Source organism: Terrapene carolina, unplaced genomic scaffold, assembly GCF_002925995.2.
Source record: "Terrapene carolina triunguis isolate 2854851 unplaced genomic scaffold, T_m_triunguis-2.0 Scaffold714, whole genome shotgun sequence".
NCBI lineage: Eukaryota > Metazoa > Chordata > Testudines > Emydidae > Terrapene > Terrapene triunguis.
The window spans coordinates 14,937,180-14,961,873 of record NW_020665065.1 but is presented as its reverse complement, the minus strand read 5'-3'; the positions used below and the strand labels follow the sequence as shown (position 1 = coordinate 14,961,873).

At 45.7% G+C, this 24,694-nt stretch overlaps 1 protein-coding gene across 1 annotated transcript; it reads right to left on the bottom strand.

Annotated features, from left to right (window-relative positions):
- Nucleotides 1–122: 122 nt before the first annotated feature.
- On the bottom strand, nt 123–24,461 carry EMC1 (ER membrane protein complex subunit 1). The gene is made up of 23 exons (XM_024217282.3): nt 24,346–24,461; nt 21,217–21,341; nt 20,582–20,647; nt 19,963–20,056; nt 18,254–18,382; nt 16,924–17,050; nt 16,250–16,399; nt 15,932–16,099; nt 14,890–14,961; nt 12,771–12,824; nt 11,796–11,918; nt 10,657–10,753; nt 9,643–9,759; nt 7,553–7,752; nt 7,184–7,333; nt 6,487–6,648; nt 6,159–6,278; nt 5,307–5,444; nt 4,014–4,187; nt 3,621–3,831; nt 3,066–3,150; nt 2,356–2,485; nt 123–1,695 (listed from the first exon to the last, which is right to left on the bottom strand). The coding sequence occupies exons 1-23, from the start codon at nt 24,429–24,431 to the stop codon at nt 1,516–1,518; spliced, it is 2,958 nt and encodes a 985-aa protein (XP_024073050.2). The 5' UTR covers nt 24,432–24,461; the 3' UTR covers nt 123–1,515.
- Between the last annotated feature and the right edge of the window lie 233 nt (nt 24,462–24,694).

Below are 24,694 nucleotides of genomic sequence, written 5' to 3'. Positions count from 1 at the left end.
TTACACTTAAGTGATTTAACAAGTGTCTTTGCATTTTTTGAATGGAGAAAAGGAGAAATACTTTACTTGTAAGTTAACTACAGATACCAATCAAAAAGCTCTAACAGAAAATTCAAACATGCTTATAGATACTGATCAAATTACTTTTATTTAGATAACCTGCTCTCCACTACGCAGAAATGACCTCATATTCCTCATCCTTTCTGCCCACACTCTTTCACACAAAACAACAGTGGACCAGTTTCACAGTTAAAAACAAGATCTAGTTTGTTACAGTATCTGGTTATCTGATCACATCTCAGCCAAACATAAATCAGTAAGGCTTCCAAGGCAACAAAGCCCTTTGCTTCATGTGCCAAGTTGCAACCATTTCAGTACACAGGAGGTTCAGAACCAATGTTAGCACTTTATGTCCCAAAGAGTTACAAATAATTGTAAAAACTTATTCCAATTTAAAATTAGATACTGAATATTACTACATACCAAGAATGAACATCCTTGATACATGGAGGGAAAACAAATTGCAGGCTTCTTTACTCCTAAATCACAATATTTTTAAACCTAGTTTCAAGTGATCACTTAGCTGTTTGGCAAAATAGCATAAAAGGTGGGATGTTTTTAGATGCAACTTCACAGCATCTCTCAGGTTTGCTAAACCCTTCGAAATATTTACTTTTTTACCAGAGAAAAAAACTTTCCCAGAAATATCCAATTGATGAGGTCTGTGTTGTGCAACCATTTGAAAGATTAAAAAGCAGAAAAGGAACATACAGTGCAGTCACAATAAATAAAGAATATGGAGACCTTAAGTAAGCATCATCTTTCCCTGAACTCCTTCCCCATTGCTATAATTTACTTAAAAGGTTTGATCAATCAGTCCTGAATTTGCATGCATCATTTTGTTAATATTCTCTTGGCTAACTTACGAACATCCCCTCTTCCCATGCCCCCCATGTACAGCAGCTCGCATTTACAAAACCTAGCATTCCAATCAGAGCTGTGGTGAATCTAGGATTCTCCTCCAAGATTTCAGTAATGGTTGGTGTAGGGAAGAGGTAGGCCATCAACTGGTCTCAAAGTGCACCCCAGAAGTGGGGGAGAAAATACATCCTTAGTATTTTGATATCAATCTTAGCTAAAGGTGGGGAAGGTTTTTCATGGAAAGTGAGGTGACCATCTTAGCGCTTTGAAGAAAAAAAAAAACTGTAGAAAGTTTTTTCACACTGATTCAATGAAGTCCTGGACAGATGGATGTTCCTTTGTAATCAATTCCTTGCCATTGGGTAGAATCCTTCCCAGGTGAAGCATATTTTTCTTCCACTGGCAGCTCCTCCCATCAATGTTTCCAGCAGAAATGGGATATAAATACTTGCCTCCATCACAACAGTACAATTTATAACATATAATTAAACCCAGTTGTGGTGTGCACTCCAGCAGATGATCAGCTACTCAGAATCCCAGCCAGCCTGTTCTCCAGCCTCACCGGTTCCCTCAGTGTTCCCTTCACCCATGTGCTTACCGCCATGCACGATTCAGCAGCTTCACCTGAGCAAGTCTCTTTGTAATCATAGTGGCAAAAACCAGTCCAAAAAGGACACTACTTATCAGCACATAGTCATAGTCATCTTTCAGAACATCAAACTGCTTGGATGGGTAGACCTTAGTTTGGAAGATGTCCAGGCCATATGCAACAACCTAAAGAAATGAGACCACCAGTTGTTACAGCAGCTTCAAGCAGAAATCCAGATACATTAATAAAAGATAAGGCTACGATTTTGTCACGGAGGTCGTGGAAGTCACGGAATCCAGGACTTCAGCCCCAGCAGCTGGGAGCTGCAGGGTTCCGCCGCCTCCCGCAGGGGCAGGGAGTTGTAAGGTACCCCTGCCGCCTGAGGCAGTGTGCCCCCACAGCTCCCCGGCTGCCGCAGTGGGGAAGTGGGGGTCCCCCACAGCTCCACAGGCGCCGGGAGGGACAGGTGGACCCTAGAGCTCTTAGCCCCCATGGGTGGTGGGGGCCCCCAGAGCTCCCAGCCACCCCGAAGCTGCCCAGTCCCTTCCCATTTTATCATGGATATTTTTAGTAAAAGTTAGAAACAGGTCACAGGCTTCCATGAATTAATCTTTATTGCCTGTGACCTGTCCCTGACTTTTACTAAAACCATCCATGACAAAATCTTAGTCCTAGTAAGAGGCCCATCCCTATGGTTCGGATCAAGCAAAGCACAGTTCAGGAAATCATTAAGCAATGACTTATAACAAGGCTTGAAGTTACATACCTTCCCTGAAAGGGGGTGTGATGGCATACTGTTGTATCCCCCATCATGCGTTACAAAAAAACCCCTAACCTAGACTCACCAGGCATGTGGACTCTAAGCCAGAGGGGGCAGTGTAAATCCCTCTCATTCGGGATATGGTTTGATTGTAGTTGATGAACCTCTCAGCATGGATCTGGACATCTGGGGAATATGGAATCAAATTTTCTTCCCTGAAAGGCATTTGAGAGATATCAAAACCCAACCAAACACAGCACAGTGGGTAAATCCCTAAGCAGCCTGTTATCTGGAACACAAGTCTGGTGATACAACATTAGAATCTTTATACAGATAATTTAGTCATTCACACATGGTGCTTGGTAAAGGCTATTAGGAAGAGGGAGACAAACTGGTAGCCCAGAACATGCTGTAATGTCCACCTCCTTCTGAAGTCGGAGACACCAACCAACCAGGTACAAGGCCATAGGAATAAATCAGTTAAAGTATCACTCTAAAAACCATAGATAATTATGTAGAATACTAAGCATCATACTAGTGACAACAGGTGCTTTTTGATAGCCCTCTGGACTACCGTGTTACAGGCTAATTTATTCACACCTGGACTGGCAGTAAAGCAGTCCAATGGCCAATGAAGACAACAGCCTCTCTAAATTTAGAGTAAGAATTACTCAGAATCTGGCCAGACAGAACTGATAAATTAATCTACTCCAGACTAAAGCATTAAAACGCCCAGCCTTCCCCCTTCTGGTAGGTGCCTGGGAAGGGGGATTACTGCCACAGCATTTTGCTTACCTGCTTTGTTCTGTAGGGATCTCTGGGCGTCGAGGATCCAGCAGAGCCTTTGGAAGGGAGAGAATTGCCCCAGAGGGAAGCCCAACTGCACATTAAAAAAAAAAATCATCTCTTAGAAATGACCATTTCTGACCGCGCTCTCTGATGGCTAATCCAATAGTCCTCCTGAGGCATGCCAGAGAGAGCTTTCCGAGTCCACTACTCAGTGATGAGGGAGGGTGTGTGGAAGCAAGCAGAGGGCTAGGCTGAATACTGTTGTTGCTCTAAAGGCAGCTCATGAGTGAAAGGCGAAGGCACAGCCCATGCAGACAGCAGCAATGTCTGAATGCACACAGAAGAGAGTAGCATGCACCACGATTTACGTCAAGGGAAGGGCTGTAGCTGCACTATTTCTTCAAATCACAGGCTAATTTAAAAATATGCTTTTCTCTAACGCAGCCCCTGGGACCGTCATGGCCGACGATTGCCCTAGATACTGTAGTGACCTTTTCTTGAATACAAAATTTGACACACATGTAACCCAATCCCTCCACCCTGCCCTAACCCAGTTCTTACTGAGCAAGTGACGGCTGGTGATGCCACGTTCGGTGATGGTGGCCTCCATGGCACTGATGGCAGATGGGAAGATATAAGACTGCTGGAGGACCTGAGGCAACAGTGGGCGGTCAAGGGAACTGAAGGCTGTGGCGTTATACTGCTCCGTCCCTTCGTACAGCTCTAGCACAGTGAACTCATTCCGGCGTGCCTTAGTATTCCAGTACTGGTACTGAGACAAGAGGGGAAGAAACTGTTCAAGAGGGCAGAGCACAATGCTCCAGCACAAGTCAATTCACACAGAGGGTAGCTGGACAGTCACTGGCGTGGAGTCGGGGAGCGTTCCCTGGGCAGCATAGGCAGTTGCCTCCAGATCTCAAATCTAAAGGATTACAAGCAATAACTTTTCCTTACCACCACCCAGTTCTCTGAATGGACAATGTGGACAGGTCCCTTTGCTTTCTTCTGCACTGAAGAGTGGATGATCCGGCCTGTGACTCCATCAATCAGATAGATTCCAATGAAGGTGCGTTCATGGTGCGTATCCGTGCTCTCCGTTACCACTGCCAGCAGGTTAGGGTTCAAAGACTATAACAAGGACAAAGAAAGAGATGTGGGGAAGCCCCTAGTTTATAACCATTGTGCCAGCGGCAATCTGTGCAGATTATCCCAGATCTATGTAGCCAAAGATGGAGGCAACAAGATGTCTGTTAACAGCACAAATCATCAGGACAGATTTATAATCAGTCTTAGCTGTCATGATACCCCCATGGTCTTTAATAGCTGTCTGAAAACATTTATAGAGGAAAATTTCCTATGCCAAAATTCAGCTTCTTCTGTCTTCCAGTAAAGTTTAGAGCCACTGATGTGTATGCAGAAACTTGGCACCAATTGTCCCATCTTGGGTCAGGACTCAGGACCAGCAGTGCTAGAAATGGGCTTTGAATTGCTCCCCAATCAGAAGAGAAAAGAACAAAAGGTTTATCAGACACTTGTTTTAAAATCTTTCCCAAAGGCAAGTGCATTGATATGCAATACTTCACTTGCAATATCGCCCACCCAGACAGTCAGCTCCTCCAATTTGGGATGCTCCACCTGTTCTTGCTGGGATGCAGTTCTGCAAGAATGCAGCAGCCAGTGACATCCTCCTGGAGACCACGCTCAACGGTTCTGTTACTCATTTGGTCTCTGCTTACCTAGGGTCATTAATCTCCAGTCCACTTCCAAACCAATCTCTCAGTTGGATGCTCACAACACCACTGCCCGGCTAGAATTGTTTGATGGAGGAGGACCACCATTGGGAAGCATGAGAGGACCATAGCAAATCCAGGATTAGTTCCTGGACAAGTGTGGCTGCATCCCAGGATGGACATTAAGACTCATTATTTTTCCCCACCCCTTCTCCCCCTTTCTCTTGACCTCAGCATTGGTCTAAAAAAAAGGATCAGGAAGATAATAAATAGCAAGTTAGACTTGCTACCTTTGTTGCTAATATATGGGCTGCTCTATAAAGCAGACAGCTCAAGATGACAGCACAGCTGGCAAAAACATTTTCCAACCAGTTTAAGTGTTGCTTTAAAAACACACTTAGTGTCTACAAGCCCAGGAGGTGGGTATCAGCTCCCTGATGCTTCCATGCCAAGTTCCATAGAAACCTTAGCATACAGCTCACAGCCACCAAAGCTTAGCTAACAAGGTCTGCAGTACCTTATAGAGGACGCTGCGATCACCCATCACACGGCCTTGGGAGTGTACATGCTCATTTGATCTCTTCCCCTTCACAATCACTATTCTCTGCACTTCAGTTGGGATGGTCATCTGCCAGCTCTCCTCTGTTGTCAGATCCTACAGCGGAGTCAAGATGCAAAATAAGGTTTCCTGACCCTCTGAAAGACACAATCTCCATTTACAGGACATAGGGAGATTCCCCCTAGAACAGAGTGGTGCACTGAGGGGGAAGCACCAGGGCTTCAGCCCCAGGCTGCTCCCAGCTTCAGCCCCATGGGGGGCCCCGGAGCTCAGGGTTTCAGCAGTGGGGCCCCACAGCCCCCCTGAAAGGGTTCATGGAACCCCAGGGAGCCACGGACCCCCAGTTGAGAACCACTGATGTAGAGGATCAGCGGAACAGGTGTCAACACTTTTTACTAGAGGAAGAGCACGTGCTTTCTCTGCCCATTGTCTAGGGCAGCCAAACTAGTTCTCAGAATAGGCAATAGAGTCTTGGGGAGCTGGGTGGGAAGGATTACTTGAACTACTGTGCTCTCATCTCGTCTCAGCTCCAAAGTGCATCTTAACAGGGAAATACTGTATGGGAGAACTGCTCCCTCTTATGGAATCTCACCAAACTGCAGATGGAGACATGTCTGGATTCTTCAGTAAAGACTATTTATAACTATGAGTTTACAAAGATTTTAGGAAGCTTTTGAGAACTGGCAGAAGTCTATACCCAGCTCTACTTCTTATACATCAAACCCAAATCATGACAGCAAAGATCCACCATACATACACTCTGTGGGATGAACATGTCACTTCTTACATAGCACAGAGCATCTTCTGTACCTTTAGCAGCCGGAAACCAGAGAGTTTGCCCTGTTCAGCATCCACTATATAAAAAAAGATGGAGTGGGCTATTTCCTCTAACTGGCGGAGGATGTTTTTAGTTGCTGGGAAAGCTGTAACCTGGGAAGATAAAGAAGAGTTTAAACAAAGACATTAGTTATCATCAATTTTTAGTCTCACATCTATAAGTATGCTAGTCCAGTTAACCTTACTGGGCCCAATTTACTATAGATGTAAATTCCACTTGACAATGTTCTTATTTCTTGCCTTGACGGGGGAGATATTTATTCTGCAGATGGAGATCGTTTTGCCCTAGGAACAAAATTACCTTGTATTCATCATCAATCAGAAGTAGCACTTTGGCATAATCTTGATCCATGATGGGCAGAAGCAAAGACTGAAGAATTGGACGCTTCAGAACAGGGGGAGCCACCTGACTCCACTTCCCAAAGATGGGGTTAAAGACATAGAGAGAGCTCATTTTGGTCTCCTGAAACAGACAACAGGATGGGAAACTAGTTAGGGCAAACACAGAGAAGGGTGGTTGTTCTCCTAGCATATGAAGTTACCTGCTGGCTTGGTTTATATTTGGATTTAACTGTCTACACCTCCTTTCTCCCTTCACTGTGCTCCTTACCCTACAGATGAATACGCTGTGCACTCAAATCACCTCATCTCTGCTGATCCCATAGCGTTCACATAAGATGTATAAAATTCTAATGAGATCCTACCATGGCCTGTCCAGAATGTCACCAAAATAGGTAAGAGTGTTTTTATTTTCTGTGGAGTATATACTGTCGTGTGACCAGCAGAGGGAAAGCCTTTCCTATTTAACTAGCCTACACAGGCCCTGACTTTCTACTTCATGTAGTGGACAAAGCAATTGGGTGAATGATTTTTTTTTTTTGTCGTCATTTAAAGCATTTAAAAAGCAAATCTGAACATTTTAACACGGTGGATTTTTCACTATGGGGAGGTAAAACCCATCCAAGGTGAGTGTCTGTGTGTGTCTGTAAGGGACTCACCTTGTCCTTAACAAGCAGCGTACACTGTGGGGGGTGGGGGAAGTGGGCCGTTGTTCTCTGGACCATCAGTTTAAAGGAGGAGCCAGGCCTCACGTTCTGTAGGTATTGCTTCCATAGGATGGTGCCGGAGCTGCTTTCAATACCGAAGAGCTGAAGCAAAGAGACAAAAAGAAAAGCCAATGTATGTAACAGCGTGTCTTTCACACCTACATGTTGCATTCCGCTTTGGGTTCCCTCCTCCACTACAAGACACACTGCTGGTCTCCTGACACCTTTCCCACCACAGCCTCAGCACTGAATCCCCCCTCACCATTGCCAGGACGGTATGCTCCATTTCTAGGAATGGCTTCCAGTCCCTGGCCTCCTCACCTTTCCTGCGGCAGTGACCATCACCATCATTTTCTGTAGGTTGAACTCATCTCTCGCCAAGTTGTCGATATTGATCTCATTCTTAATCTGGCTCCGTGGCTTCCTGGCGTCATAGAACATCTTCCAGAGATGAGCAGTCCAGGCCTGCAGCAGGATGAGCTGGGAGGAGAGGCGCTTCAGAAACATCCCCAGCAAGCCGTCTGCAAACAAGTCAGTGACAACGGTTAGCGCAACAAGCAGTGGTGCACTGCAGGGGAAATATACACACAGCACAGCAAATCAGACCACTGCCTCAGTCTGTAAAAGTCATGTGCTGCCACACATGTATATATTAGTTAAGAAAATTCTGCCTCACCTTTCATGACACCTGGATCATATTATATCCCATGACCATCATAGAAGCTCCTTCGCCTACCAAGCCCCTAAATACACACTGCCATATCCCACTTCAGCAGGCCCTCTGCTCGCCTCAAATCAAGCTTTCCTGCAAGCTGCAACACTACCATGTGCAGAGTCTCTTCCCTATCACTCCAGCAAGTGCCCAACTAAAACGAACTAGTGTACTTGGTCTTACGCCTCCTGCTTTCACTTCTCGCGTAACAGAGGAGCCATCTTTACAGAGAAGCACCCAAATCTTGGCAACTGAAGTCTGAATTGACTTCCTGTTAGGAGCCATGTCCTATGCTTAATCTACCTCTTCTCTGAGAAAGAAACCAAACAGGAAGGACAAAGATCCACCAGCAAAGGCTGTCACAAAAGAGAGGAAAGGAACTGCATGTGATTCTTTGGGTTACCTTGAATGGCTGGATCCGGATGGCAAGAAAGACAATAAAGGCAATTATATTTCAGTCTTCAGGGTAAGACAATACAGGATAATCGAACAGAAGCATTTTGGTAAGAGTGGGCAAGCTGGCTGTAAATTCCCTATCACTCTGTGTCTGTTATACGCAGAGGGATATGGAAAAATGTATTAGTAGAGCTTTTATGTGTGATTCAATTTTAGAAGGAGGATGCAAAAGTTAGAGACTACCCCAAAACCTGGAAGTCAAGTTTATTTTAGTTCATTTTGGTCATACTGTCTGCACAAGAAATCTGGGATGAGAGCTCACAGCTTTGGGGAGAGGGATATTGAAACTATACAAGCATGAAAAACAAAAAACAAAGAAACATAAAACTAGACCCCTGCAGAAGTTCAACTCTATACGTAGTGGGGCCTGAGTTCCCTGTAAGCTGCGCGGCCGCGCAGCAGCCTATTTAGCACCGCGCGGGCACTCAGGGAACCCGCCCAGCTGGGACCTGCTGCAGCCAGGAGAGGGGTGCCCCTCCCTCGGCCCCAGTCCCAGACCTGCCACGGCCAGGGGAGGGACGGGCCAAACCGTGCCGCGGCCCCCCAGCGCTAATTGGTCCAAATCCTCACACCAACTCAGGCACTGTTTGGTTCGTATTCTCATGCCTCATGGTAGAGAGGGTTCTGATTGGTTTAGAGCCATGAAGGAGCACAGACTATTAGGCACCTCCTGCCGGTCTGGCACGCCCACTCCAGGACACTATGTGTGCCGGGACTTGTAGTCTGCGCTGGCCCACACGCCCTGGCCCCGGAGAGAAGGCTTTGTGATTGGCTCTCGTTGGGCGATGAAAGGTCGTTACTAAGGTAGAGGCGCCAGTGGGTGGGCTGGCCTCCCCTCCCCCGACCCGAACCTAGCCTCGGAGGTGCTGTGGTGGAGAGGCACCTCTCCCCCGCAGCCTAGGTGCTGCTGCGAGAAGTGGGCTGGTGGGGGAGTCCTCTCTCCCCACCATAGCCCTGGAGCACCATCCTACACCCCAAAATCCTCATCCCCGACCCCACCCCAGAGCCGCACCCCTCACCAGCCCTGAGCCCCGGCCCCACCCCAGAGCCCGCACTCCAACCCGAGCCCCCTCCCACACTCCGAACCTCTCGGCCCCACCTCCACCACATGAATTTTGTTATGTGCACTGATATGAAGGTGACGTGTCACACCTCACCTCCATATTGGTGCACATAACAAAATTCATTCCACACATGGGTGGGAAAAATTAGAGGGAACCCTGAGTGAGGTCCTGGCTATTACCTGCTTTCTTTCCGAATTCCCCTTCCAACTCAGCCTGGGCACCCGTCAGAGGTAGATCCACCATCTCCAAGCTTACCACTTCCGCCAACGACTCCTCCCTGCTCCATAGAACTTTTCCTAGAGAGATGCAAAGAAAAGGCAACCTAGGCTGATTCAAAGAAAAGAGCAAGTGCATTTCCTGATCTGTGCTGCGTTCGTTCCTGAGAGCAATCGGGAGACAGGAAGATCTTACAAATCCAGTCCCTTGAAATGGATTGAGAGCTATATCCCTAACACTTGGGACTGAAGGATCTTCTGTCTGGTCTTCACAAAAGTAAACAGCTGCTTAATAAATTGCAAAATGCCACATTTCTGAAGCAATTTGGATATTGATATTTACTGTCTACTACAATAACAAACACATTGGTATTTAATCACTAACAACCCCCCGCTCACTTTATTAAACTAGAGACAGTGTTGAAAGAACACACCTGGGACTTGAGCATTGAAGGGCTTGCAAAAGGGTTGGAGTCATCAAAAACAAAAAAGTTAAAAAAAAAAACCAACAACAACAACAAAAAACATGAAGTTCAATCTCCAACATTCTTGCAAGGCCTCAAAGACTCAAGCAACAGAAATGGACTCTTAACCCCACCCTAAAGTTTAACACCATATTTTGTCTGAGGAATTTCCTTTCTTTTCAAAAAGGCATCGAGGAATAGCTGCTACAGGTCCCTGTCCTGCAATAAGTTCTGTGTGGGGAGAACCCTGAAACCCTGCAGAGCCTCACGAAAGCCAACAGGCTGTTGCTTCAACAAAGCACATCACAGGATCAGATTCTCAGCTCTAGTAGTGAAGGAAAATTCAAGTTGTGGGGGTGAGGGATATTCCTGGTCTTCTCACTCCTCTATGGGATTTAGCTCAGGAAAGAATCTGCTTGGCTGGACACAATTGCCCCTGAATGTGCACTATTGAAGGTGCCAAGAGAGGATACACTATAGACAGGGGTAACCAGCCAATCTGGTTCCAATTTACCTGGCTGCTGGAGGAACATGAGCATGTGATCTTCTGTTTGCACCAGCGCTCGGTAACCCACAGAGTCATCTTTCTTCAAAAAGACCTGGATATAGAGCTGGAAAAGGGAGACAAGGAAAGAGGAGATGATCAGGATTATAACCTCCTGCCCTAGACAAGCAAAATGCAATTCAAAGGTGAGAAGAGGAAAGGATTTAAGATCACTGTTACATTTAAAGTCCTAAAGCAGTGGTTCTCAACACGCAGGCCACTTGCGGCCCAATCAGCACACACTACAGCCCATGTGACATCCTCAGGGCCATACAGGTAGTATATATATATATATATTGTGTGGATGCAGCCCACATAACAGAGAGCTGCATATGCAGCCCACAATGGTAAATAGGTTGAGTACCACTATTCTAAAGCAACAAATAGATGAGGTGCTACCTTCAGGGGTACACTTCTCACAAACCTAGAGGCAGACTAGTCTGGTTTCATACAGCAACTCTCGTACTTCAGGTATTTTAAAGCACTGAGTTAGACATCAGCAGTGCCAAGACCACATTGGCAAATGCAGCAGCTATTTTGTGCTTGGCAATATTATTCTATGATGTCAAGCCCTCCCCTGCTATATGAGGTCCCGCCCATCTGCCCAATCCACCCTTGCCCTGCCCTTACAGCCAGGCTCTATAAACCCAGGGATACGCAATGCCACCATATCTGGATCAAAAACATCACGGGTGACATGTGGTGATCTTCTCACTACCAGCAACCCCTTCAGATCACCCAAAGAGCTCTGACCGGCTCTGCCAGTCAGAAAAGGCTGTCATAAGTGAAGCACTTTTCATCTATAGATCTTGTGTTTTACAAAGGTGGGTAAATTTCACTAACCCCCTTTTACAGCTGGGGAAACAGACGCAGAAAGATGAAGCAACTTGGCCACGGTCAAACAGCAGTTTGTGGTAGAGGCACGTAGAAGCCAAATCTCCTTGACTCCCAAACTAGTATCCTTCCCAACCTTAAATCAGGGGCTTGTCTGTTTGGCTGCAGCAAAAAGTTTGATAAGCCTCAAGATACAGCCAAGCCTGATGTAAAGAGAAACTCCATGCGCCCATCTCTGACCACTTTCAACGACAGGAGAGAGGCTCCTAACTTACCTGCTCGGGCCTGGCACCGCTCTGCTCTAAGCTGAAGGTAATCGTGGTATCCAGCAGTCTTTGCCCAGTTTCAACCAAATACAGGTTAATATTGTAGGTGTTGTTGGGGCAGGCTAAGAATTCCTAGAGCATTATAAAAGACAAGCTGACTTAAACACACATAATCTACTTACACTGCGCTTTTCATCACAAATGATTCCAAAGTGCTGTATACAATAAACTATTTACAAGGATCAATTCACCCACCACAGAAATGCAGGCATTTCTGGAGCACAACCCAACAGCTGCTTAACAGACCACAAACAGCACACCAGTTTGGGACAGAGAACAAATTCTAGGTGACATTTCCATCTGCACGTGCTTCCATGGAGTAACTACTGTAATTCTGAGCCCATTTGGACAGAACACAGCAGGGGTCTATGATGCCTTTCCTCTGAAGATCTCAAAGCACTGTACGAACAATTATTTGAGTGTCAGCACCCCTGCAGGGTAGATGGTATAGCACACATTAAACTGCAGGGTACATTGAGGCACAGAGACTACACAACTTTCACAAGATCACACAGAAAGTCAATGGTAGATCTGGGAATAGAGATCAGGAGTCCTGGCTCCCAATGTCCTGTTTCAAATACCAGACAGCTCTCTCTCCTAACTACACAGAGGCACTGTTTCTGAAATAAACTCTGACATTCAAAAAGCAGTTTTCCATTTTGAGGTGGGGAAAAGGGTGTCTCCAGATCTTTCATTTAATGCTGTGAGAGGGTAGCATGTTCATCCAGTTCCCTACAGTTTCAGGAACTGAATAGTTTTAAGATGCTTTTGGATAAAGTTTCATGGAGCTGATGCAAAAATATGATTCTCCAGAGTAATAGTCTGTCCCACTCCACCATTCAGCCTTCCAAACCCAAGAGAAGGGAATAGCCTGTTAATTGCAAAGACTGCCTACAATTCCTGACAAGCGGCTCCTTTCCATACCTGTCTATGGGAATGTCCGAAAGTGCTGTCTGCCTTATCAGGAGTTCTAGATTTCTGCAACGAACATGGGAACAGAAAGAGAACTGGTGAGCATGACAAAGGCATGGAAAACATAAGAACATTAAGTGTCTAACAGGAACAAGTTCGGCCTCCCTGCTCAGCAGTTGCAAACGACAAGCGGTATTGAAAAACGAAGTGGTGAGCTGGGTACTTCCTCTCACAAGACTTTAGAACCTCAGAGTTACCAACACCTGGGGAATGGAGGTTGTACGTAACTCTGGACAAAAAGTTATGGTTGTTCTTTCTAAAGTTTACAACTGAACATTGACTTAATACAACTTTGAAAAACTTTACTATGCAAAAGAAAAATGCTGCTTTTAACAATCTTAATTTAAATGAAACAAGCACAGACAGTTTCCTTACCTTGTCAATTTTTTAAAATTTCTCTTTGTTTTAGTAATTTACATTTAACACAACACTGTCCTGTATTTGCTTTTTTGTTTGTTTGTTTGTTTGTTTCTGCTGCTGACTGATTGCATACTTGTGGGTCCAAATGAGGGGCGTGGTTGACTGGTCAGTTCGTAACTCTAGTGTTTGTAACTCTGTAGTTCTACTGTATATGGAAACTGTCAAGTCAAACGTGGCCCAAAATGTAGGTTGTGTGAAAATACCTTACACAAAACCTAAGACCAATTAAAATATGTCATTATTTTTTCCCCTCTCTATCCCAATGGATTTTTAAAAACTCCCCTGTAGCATCTGCAACACAGATTTTGCACCATGCTAAAGGGATGGTGGGTAGGGAGGGAGGAGATCGTGCACGCATGGAGGGAAGCTGTATCATGGAGCAATCTGATGCCACTATCAGTTTCTTCAGAATAGAAGTTTTCTTGTTTTATGTTTCTAGCCCTTTGGGTTGTGATGATAACCTTCCAAATGAGACCTGAAGTAGTGCTATTTACTTGTTTCTGCAGACAAGCTGCCTGCTCCACTAGCTCAGAGAGGCTGAAATGACCATATTCATTACAGCAGGGTATTAGCGCTGAAGCCAATAATCAATATTGTTTAATTCATGCTTTTGGCAGGAATATCCAGCTACCCTAAGGCTGTCAGCAGAGACTGTGGAGTGCTTTCCCCCCACTTTATCTCATCCCCTAGTGCTAAGCACAGGAGAACCTGAAAATGAAAGTGAATGGGAAATTGACTAAACAGAGTTGAAACGGATTAGGATCTTTCATTCCTCTCAGCTTGAAAAATGAAGAACAAATAGCATCGGTTCCAAAAAGAAAATGGATTTTGTTTTAATTCTTCCATTTTTAATAATCTCTGGTCTTAGTGAGAAATGGGTGAGGGCATTTGGTTACTAAAACAGTGCAAAAGGTAGGATTTTGTTTTTTAAAATGATAGTGTCTAGTCACCCATCACCATATCAGCTAGTCAGCAGACTTTCCTTCCCAACACTAAGGTATTTATTTCGCTAAGGGCTTGTCTACACAGGGTGGTAAAGCGCATTAGAGGGATGTGATTTGCAGAGCACTCTAATGTGCTGTGTTCCAACTGCCCACATAGACCCTGCTGGTGCAAACTAAAAAGTATTTAGTTTGTGTTAACGTAGTAGTGACTATGTTAACACAAACCTAGGTACCTTTTAGGTCATGCCAGCAGGGACTACACAGGATAGTTAGATTGTAGCACGTTGGAGCCTTCTACCTCTAATGTGCTTTGTCGCGTAGTGTAGACAATCCTTAAGAGTCATCTCGCTCTGTATATTCATTGCACCACCGTCCAGCTTGAGTTTGCTCAGCACTCAGCAGCTCTACAGATGCTTGCATACGGATAGTCACAACAGATGAAATCTCGGCCCCATTGAAGTCAGTAGATGTTTTACCATCGACTTCCATGGAGACTGAATCAGAATTACCAGCCTGGGCCTCTTGTGCCCTAAGGTGTTTAAGTCCAGGTGGTACATTCAGTCTGACAGTGGTAGAACACTGCTCTTCGGTGGCCCCTCAAAACCTTTATAACAGTAAAAAAGCAATACAAACTAACTAACTAAAAAACCCCACACATTTTTACAACTAGAAGCATATCTGAAATTTCCATTGTGCAACTGACTAACCATTTCATTCCTGCAGGTCAGGACAGAAGCCACCGTCTTCTCCCCAGTTGTTGCAAAGTTCACCAAAGCTGCCTGAAAAACAAAGGGGGGGGGAATAAGAACACGTTTGTGCAGAGGACTTAATTCTCATTTGGTTTAGAACAATTTCAGTCGAATTCCAACAGGTCCGTTCATTTTCAGCATACCAAGCAATTCTGACAGATTGAAGGACTCTGGTAAGTTTCACTACAAGGAAGTGAAGCAACCTCTGGTACAACCACTGAAGAGAAGGTTCACGCTGGGGTCCAGTAACCTTTATCATTTTATCATTGACCAGTCAGAAGCCTGGCAAAATTCCAGGCGCTGCCACTGAGGTGGTCTCACCTGTGGTGGTGATTTTCACACTAGCATGCTCTGCCTGAGTCTTCGGAGTTGAGGACTAACAGGTTTCCCACCCATAACGGTAATACCATTAAATGTGAAAGATGAAACTCAGGAGCATAAGAGATGGAAAGCTACCATCAAAGTCAAAGAAAGGAAGAAAAGAAACTAATGCGGAAAAAGTGGTCTTTTCCATTGCTAATTTCTAGAAACCTATTAGATCACTGAGCCCATCCCCAATTGGCCAGTCTCTTGTAGACAATACTGCACTGAATCTGAAATGGTCATTTCACATATTTCTGGTCCACTAGAACTACCACCAGCAGCATTAAATGTACTAGAACCACTGCTCATTTAGGTGCTTTCTAGCAGCAAACCACCTCTTGACTCAGCAGAGACCCTGCATTAGTAAACTCACACCTTGGTGAGAATTGTCAGAAACTGGATCCTCCTGAACTGATGTTAAATAGTTTAACTGCTACCGTACATAGGTTCAACCAATGCTATAGAAAGTGTGATTGACACTTGAGCTTCAGCAGCTTGTTCATAATGCTTAGTGCATGCTTTATGAAGGTTCTGGTTTTACTGATGGATGGAGCCAGCCAAACAGTCAATCCTCTGAATTTCTGCTGTAGTTCATCTCTTCTATTCAGAGATCTGCAGCTGTGTTCATTCGGTTTACCTGCTGGAAGTCCCGGACGAGGCTTAGCAGCCCGTTTCTGTACTGCAGCAGTGTGAAGTGACTTGGAGCCAGCTGCAGGAAGAACTGAGCCCGTGAAGCACCGGCAGGATTGGGCTTAGCGGGCAAAATCCTGGGCTGGAAACGGTCAGCAAATTCTAGGTCAAGGGCCTGAGAAGAGGAACAAGCAAACATGGCACGATGGAAACTTATTACACAATTCGATCAAACACATCCCTTTCCTCACTAACAAGACAACCTTCCCTCCTCCAAATTAGTCTGATGTCCACTTACATGCAAGACTATTTCAGGATCGCTCACCTGCAGTGGGATCTGCTTCATTTCTTGCTCAGTCTCCAGGGATAAAGCATAGAGCGACTGTGTGTCAGAGTCAGCACACACCAGCACTGCCTCGCCCACCACACAACAGGCACCACTTAGGCTCTTCATCCAGGGGGCTGCCACTCTTAGCTGCAGGGCAATAAAGGGAGAGAGGCAGCAGTTGGAAAACCCCACAAAGAAATTCCAGAAAGAGCCTTGATTGTGTCCGTTTGCAAGGGGCCTGTATCTTGCCAGCCAGTGTGTGATATCAAAGGCTTAATGTTACATTTCACTTCTAAACTTAGTCACACTAACAAAGGCCTGTGTGAAAAGCAGGAGAATCCCGTTTATCAATGAACAGTGGATCTTCCCCTTGGGATACCCATAAAGCCAGGATTTTGTAACCCTGGGCAAACTGCCATCCATCCTGAGATTACCCGGGTTGATCTCAACTTTACTATGTTCTGCAAGCCCTGTGTCTGGGAGATGCAGTTGTGAAGTCTCCTTCCAGGCCCATGGACACAGGATGACATTTTGACCTATGTGCCAGCAATGCAATAACTTCCCTAGACATCACATTAAATTTATCCAGATGGGAGCTTTTGTTAAATTGGATCCACACTAGAGCCAACCTGGTGACGAGCTGACACCATGCATCAATGTATCAGTTCTACCTGTTTTGTAATTTCGCCATCTTCTACGCTGAAGGTTACAATGTTCAAATGGCTTCGAGGAGCAACTCCAAGTGCACGTACTACCCCGGTTCCATACGAATACACCAGCTGGTACTGGGTACTCTCACTGCAAGAGGAGAAGCAGCAATGAATCAGCTTCTCCAATAGTTGCCCAGAGCTACCTGTAAAGCCCCCTGCTCTAGGAGCCTATTCAATGTCATCACGGGTCTCACAAGGAAAGACTGGGTGCATCGCCCAACAGGAGAATTTGTGCCCATCAACACAAATAAATGTTTTAGGGACTCCTCCCCTTCAGCCATCACCTCCTGCAGTTAAACACATTGAAAACCCAGAGACAGTATTGATGAAGACGACTTATTGGGTCATTTTGTCCATCCTCCCCTTAGCCTTCTCAGGCCAGTGCAGGATAGTAGGTGTCTCAGGCAACAGGACTTCCTCCACTTCTCTTGGGAGGCTATTTCACAGATTCACCATTAGAAAGTTTTTCCCCTATCAACTCCACCTCCTCCCTTCAGGTAACCTAGTTTCATCCTCCCTCTCCCACTGGCCTCAGTCACTGGAATATGGTCAGGTCTCATTTAGCGATCACTGCTTAGCCTAGTTGTAACTATTTAGTAGTTTTAATCTTCCTTCAGAAGTCAATCACATTAGAACATTCCTGTATATTACAAGAGGACTCCCACACATGGGTGGGCCCCTGTTTTCTGACTGGAAGCTGCTACTAATAGCACAAACTGGTTTGTTCAGGTTAATATGCTTAGTTTATTCGTAGATTGCTTTTTCTCCATAAGAGATGTCATCTCCTGACCTGTTTTGTTCCACTAACCTAAAGGTTTGTCTACACATGGACTCACTCAGGAATAGCTTCTGCTCTTTAAATTCACACCCTATCTTAATCTGAATTGGCTCTGAAGTGTAGACGAGCCCTAAGATACCATATGATCACTTTATCACAAGTCCATGTTAGTACCATACAGTGCATAAATCACAATGCTGTCAGTTGGTCTGTAATTTGCCTGCACTAAAATCAGTAAATAGAAATGGATGTGCTCCTGTCTTTATGCACAAGAAGACCCTCTTCCCTTCCTCCCCCCAATTACCCAAATAGTGCTCATATTTTCTCTTCATACAGTGCAGTGCAAGGTCCCCCTCCCAAGGAGTCTATATTCTCATAGGTGCAGGAAATGGATGCAACCCCCCACCCCCACCCCATGAGATACTACGCACAACATTTTCAGAAGCAAAAGGGTCCTCTCCCCCTTAAGACAAGTTTGAGAGTCAGTGATCTATCCTTGGTTTGGATTTGTACCTTTCTGGTAAATGCTCCACCCATTTCTGGTGGCCGTTGGAGAGGTAATGAAGAGAAAGGGCAGCCTTCTTCAGGACGGCCAAATATTTCACTGTGTCCTGGAACCCCACCAAACTAGCCATCTGGAAACTAAGCACAGGTCAGAGACAGAGGGTGAGACGGTAATACTTATAGAGACTTTACCCAGCTTGTGGAGTCATAGCAACACTAGAATTATAGACAACAGCCCTGCTCTTCTCCACCCTGGTAGCTGGCACAACACACATTTTTCTTAAAAATAGCTACTCTTACCTAGATATAGTTAATATTGTGCGACCAAACCACCATAACAGTTGGCACTGACTGGAGCTCTAACTGCTGATCACCGCGGAGAGGGCAAGGACGGGATTGAAGACCAACCATCCCATCAAGCCAAAGTGGCGTCTCCAGGTCCAGAATGTTGCACACTGACAGGGGAAGCTTATGTATAAGTAAAGGATTTCGATCTTCCACCTCCAATAAACGTAGACTATGTACAAACCCTCCGCCCCTACTTCAGCATTGCAAAATAGTCATGAAAATTTATCAGCCCAGATACAAAATGTAACCCACTATTCACTTCAAGCAAGTGAGAATTTTGCATGGTTATAGGATATAGCATTAGTCCTACTTGTGATAAACGACTGCAAAATTCAGCATCTCTACTATATTCCCACAAGGGTTACTTTATAACTCCTCACTTAAAGTCACCCTGGTTAACGTTGTTTCATTGTTACGTTGCTGATCAATTAGAGAACATGCTCCTTTAAAGTTGTGCAATGCTCCCTGATAACGTTGTTTGGCAGCTTTGTCCACAGCTTGCAGAAAGAGCAGCATTGGAGCTAGCGGTGGGGGCTTGGAACCAGGGTGGACTGGCAGCCCCCCATCAGCTCCCCTAAGTTCCCAGTGCGGCAGCCACCCAGCAGGCTAGCAATTGCCGGGCAGTTCAGCTGTCCCTCCCCCCACTGCTCCTGCCCTCTGCCTTGGAGCTGCTCCCAGGAGCATCCTGCTTGCTGTGCAAGGGGCTAATGTCAGGGTGTCCCCCTCCCCACCCCTACTTTACCCATTTCCACAGAGACACGGACAGAGCTCAGGACGGAGGGAGCTTTCTGGCAGCAGCTGCTGTCTCAACTTGCTGATCTACTTAAAAAGACAATGTACCTACAGTGGGGTAAGCCTACTTAAAGGGGCAATGCGCGTGTGTGTCTTTATCTCTCTCTGCCATGCGATCTCCCCTCCCTCCATTCGTGCTGCCTTGTAGAGTGTGAGGCTACATTAACAACGTGTTAACCTTTGAGGGCTCAGCCAAGTGCTAGTTCATCATTTACCATTCTGCTTCTAGAAAATATCCCACCCTCTGACTTCACCACCATTAAGCTTCACAATCATCATTGCTGTGTACAGTATTAAATTGTTTGTTTAAAACTTATACTGTGTATATGTAAAATATAGTCTTGTCTGGTGAAAAATATTTCCCTGGAACCTAACCCCCCTATTTACATAAATTCTTATGGGGAAATTGGATTCGCTTAACATCGTTTCGCTTAAAGTAGAATTTTTAAGGAACAGAACTACAACGTTAAGCGAGGAGTTACTGTAATTGACATTGACCCTAAAACACAACTACACACAAAGAAGGCAAATTCCCCTCTCCAAAGGGTATAGTGACAAGCCTGCTGAAGATTTCCCACCTGCCAGTGTCCAGTGATGTCTCCCAGTTCAGCCCTCCAATGTTTGTCTCCCAGGAACGCAAAATGCGCCCGCCATTAGACAGAGTGATGGCATCTGGCCGGGAGGAGAGAATAACAAATCAAATATTTTTATATTGGTTTCTTTATTCAATTCCCTGCTCATCCTCCAGGTTACTTGCTCTTCCATTGTTATGGATAGAACATTACATATCAACCACGGCCCAGAAGACACCTGGTCTGCTTCATAGTCAGGAAGGTCATTTTATTTGTATAATGTGCAGAGGATTTCAGGTTTTATGGTTCACTTATACTCTTCGCACTAGGAGTCCAGAATTCCTTATGTCATGCACAGTCACAAAAGAATCTTTGTGTAGCCGTGATCCTGATAGCACCAAGCGGTAAATTAAACAGAGCAGATAAGCAGGAAATTATCCTCATGCGACTAGAAGAGAACAGGCCAAGGAGTAAATGACACAATCTTTAACACTGCACCTGTATCCACTACAGGCTCACCGTGACTATTAGCTCTAGGAAATTTAGCCCTCTGTCCCAACTTGGCTGGATGTCTGTAATGGGAATGAACACTCATCACACAGGAAAGGCTAAATGCTTTGCTTACCCTGTCCATGAATCAGCATGGCATCTACTGCTCCTTCAGGAGTCCCCTTGTCCACATGACGCCACACTGAAAGGAACAAGGAGTAAAGTGGGAATGATTTTTTCCCCTGGGGTATTTCATGCTGAAGAAAGGTATCAACTGGCAGTGCCACAGACTGACATCCTCTATCTAACCACAGGCCAAGTACAGTATAGATAGTGCCAATGCAAGCTTCCTCAAAACGGCCCTTCCAATGTGCCTCAAATCTTATCCAGCAAGACCACCTCTAGGGATGAGAGAGGAATTCAGTCTTCATGCCCCACTCAGTTCTTGGTCCCACTGTATTGGTCAAGAACAGACTAGTCATGCCAGCACCTAACAAGTTTATACTTAAAAGTAGGAAATGAAGCCACCAAGCCTGAAAAAAATTAAATAAAATTGATAAGAATATTTTTTAAAATTCCTTGTCTTCAGGGAAAATAAAGTCACGTCTAGTTAACCACCCCGCAACCCTTAAAATGAACGATGTGCCAAAAGTTAGCTTTGGTGTAAGCAAGAGTAACTTTTAATATATGCCAGGGCTCAATTTTGGTCCCGTGTGCATTAGTTCCCACACAAATAGCAGATCCCGAGTCATAAAACAACAGTTCACTCACAGATTTCTCCATTCCTGGAATTCAAAGCAGCCATCACATTCTTCTCAGTAGCCACAATAAGCTTCTTGGAGCCCTGTGAAGCTTCCAAGGAAGAAAACTTGAGTTTTCCCACATACTGCTGCCTCCTAAGGAACAGGAAAATCAAAGGTGGTGTGAAAAAAGAACACTTTCCACTTAACCTACTGAAAAATAGGAAAAGGGTGATTGAAATTAACACAGGTGGACAGAACACAAACGATATGGTGGCACTAGCTGCAACTATTAAGGACTGACAGAGGGCAACCACAACACTACTATAATCCTTCTTTTTGGGGGTAAGGGGGGAGTTCACTGAAAATGAAGAGAGAAATTGAGTCTGACCGAGCAAGAAAGGAATTTTGTGATATTTTGGAGCTCAATGTCAAATCTGCTTCTAGGAAATTCACACAAAGAAAACAAAGTGTCTAATATTCTACATTCATTAACAAGAAATGAAAAAGATGAACTGTTGCATTGCAGTATAACCAGTCTCATTCTTGCATCTTCACTAAATACTACCAAAGCGAACAATGTATTATTATCAATGAAAAGAGCTGCCATGTGCTACTTCTATTAAGACGGCCCCTTGCAAAGAGGAAGTCACTGGTCTTCACAGCTCTTTTGGGGCCATATTAAATTCTTCCCTGAGCTCTCTGCATATTGGGTAGCATCAACGGATTTCTACCATCTGACCCACAAACATGCAACTGAGAAGAGACATGTAATAAATGTTTATTAATAATATCTAGCTCTTATACAGCACTTTGCATCAGTAGACCTCAAAGCCCGAAGGACATTAGCATCCTTATCCCCACTTTACAGATGGGGAAACTGAGGCACGGGATCGATTACAGGATTTACTCAAGATCACTCAGCAGGCCAGCGACAGCCAGAATTAGAACCCAGGTCTCCTGAATCCCCATCCATTGCTTTACTCAGTAGGTCACACCAGAATTGGATAACGTTGCTGGAGAACGTGTTTTAGGACACCGTGGATGTGAAATGAGCACTTTGAAAGCGACTGGAAATAAATGTCAATCTCTGACAACCTGCAAGAACTCATCTTTACAATATCCAAAATGGGACTGGGTATTTATATGGATATCAAGAATATCCAGAATCACCATAATTAATAAAAACAAACATTAAGAACATAAGAAAGGCCATACTGGGTCAGACCAAAGATCCATCTAGCCCAGTATCCTGTCTTCCGACAGTGGCCAATGCCAGGTGCCCCAGAGGGAATGAACGGAACAGATAATCATCAAGTGATCCATCCCCTGTCGCTCATTCCCAGTTTCTGGCAAACAGAGGCTAGGGATACCATCCCTGTCCATCTTGGCTAATAGCCATTGATGGACCTATCCTCCATTCACTTATCTAGTTATTTTTTGAACCCTGTTATAGTCTTGGCCTTCACAACATCCTCTGGCAAGGAGTTCCACAGGTTGACTGTGTCATGTGAAAAAATACTTCCTTTTGTTTGTTTTAAACCTGCTGCCTATTAATTTCATTTGGTGACCCCTAGTTCTGGTGTTGTGAGGAGTAAATAACACTTCCTTATTTACTTTCTCCACACCCATCATGATTTTATAGACCTCTATTATATCCCCCTTAGTTGTCTCTTTTCCAAGCTGAAAAGTCCCAGTCTTATTAATCTCTCCTCATATGGCAGCCATTCCATACCCCTAATCATTTTTGTTGCCCTTTTCTGAACCTTTCCAATTCCAATATATCTTTTTTGAGATGGGGCGACCACATCTGCACGCAGTATTCAACATGTGGGCATGCCATGGATTTATACAGCGGCAATATGATATTTTCTGTCTTATTATCTACCCCTTTCTTACTGATTCCCAACACTGTTAGCTTTTTTTGACTGCCGCTGCACATTGGGTGGATGTTTTCAGAGAACTATCCACAATGACTCCAAGATCTCTTTCTTGAGTGGTAACACCTAATTTAGACCCCATCATTTTATATATATAGTTGGGATTATGTTTTCCAATGTGTATAACTTTGCATTTATCAACATTTTATTTCATCTGCCATTTTGTTGCCCAGTCACCCAGTTTTGAGAGATCCTTTTGTAGCTCTTCACAGTCTGCTTGGGACTTAGCTATCTTAAGTAGTTTTGTATCATTCTGGAAGGGATGTTAAGCCTCAAGGTTCATGTCTGCCTGCTGCATGGTTCTTACTCCTTCCTACAAAACTGGCCACTGTCAGAAACAAGACTTTGAACTAGATGGACCTTGGGTGTGAGCCAATATGGCAATTCCTATATTCCAATGTCTTTAGATTGAAAACCACTGCCGTGCAAAGGTCATTTTCCTCCTCCCCAGTGAGATGAGAAGCAGAAATCGACATCCTCAGCTATCCCTTAGAGAAAAAGGAGACAGGGAGCAGCTTCGTGAGGCAAAGGGCTCTAAATCCTAGACAGTAGGACTAATACCTGGTCAGCTAATGCACTTTTCCGATGGCCAGTGCAGGCCTGTTCCCTACGGATGTTTCTATAACTGGGGCTCTCACACGGCCATGGCAAGGTTGGGGGACGCGTTCTCCCCCAGAGATACCAGTGCCTGTGACAGTGACGCAGGCAAGCCAGCTCGGGGCCGGGGCAGAGCTCAGCTCCCGGCAGGCTCCTGCTCATCTCGCAAAGCTCAGCTCAGCTGCAGCAGTTCTACCCACTTCAAACCCAGTCTGGCAGCGGGGTCGGACTCGAGCTAAAATAAGGCAACGCTCAGTACTTGCTTCTCCTCCGGCTCACCCCAGGAATGGGCGAGAGATACCCGGACACAGCCCCTCTTGCCCAAGAGAACAGTGGGGTGATGGCAGCTGCCCAGCACCCCACCCCAAGGAGTTGTGGGGGGATTCCCAGCCCCCCCAAGGGGCAATGGGGGGGATGCCCAGACCCAGGGGAAGGTGGGGGGGATCCCCAGACCCCCACCCCAGGGGGCAGTGGGGGGGAACCCAGACTCCCACCCCAGGGGGCAGTGGGGGGGGGGGAGCCCCAGACTCCCACCCCAGGGGGCAGTGGGGGGGGGAGATCCCCAGACCCCCCACCCCAGCGGACGGGGGGATTAAATACCCGGATGTGGCCCCAGCACCCACCAGTCGAACTTGCCCACTTGATCCTCGTAGACCGCGGCCGCCAGGGGAGCCAGGAGCAGCAGCCACAGCCACGCACCGGCCGTCATGGTCCGAGCCCGGAAGCTGCTCCGAGGCCGAGCCTATCCCGACAGGCAGCGCGCCGGCTCCACAGAACCGCCGCGAGGCGGGGCCTCGCCCGCAGGGGCTGCCCAAATGGGCGCCTGAGTGAGAAAAAAAACTTCCTCTCCCGGGCAGGGTCAGCTATTTGTGTTGGAGCTAACGGCGGCGTAGGGGGCAGCCTCCTCGCGGAAAGGGGCGCGCGGGGCCGGCGGAAGGGATTACCCCAGCGAGGGCAGCTCTGGTCCGGCAC

What these genes read in the sequence shown, in the direction of transcription:
- EMC1 (XM_024217282.3), bottom strand. Translation starts at nt 24,431, where the DNA reads ATGACGGCCGGTGCGTGGCTGTGGCTGCTGCTCCTGGCTCCCCTGGCG. An exon ending in TGATTGATGATGAATACAAG is followed by an intron (nt 6,279 to 6,486) that starts GTAATTTTGTTC and finishes TTATCTTCCCAG; the next exon opens with GTTACAGCTTTCCCAGCAAC. An exon ending in ATTCAGAGAACTGGGTGGTG is followed by an intron (nt 3,832 to 4,013) that starts GTAAGGAAAAGT and finishes CTCTTGTCTCAG; the next exon opens with TACCAGTACTGGAATACTAA.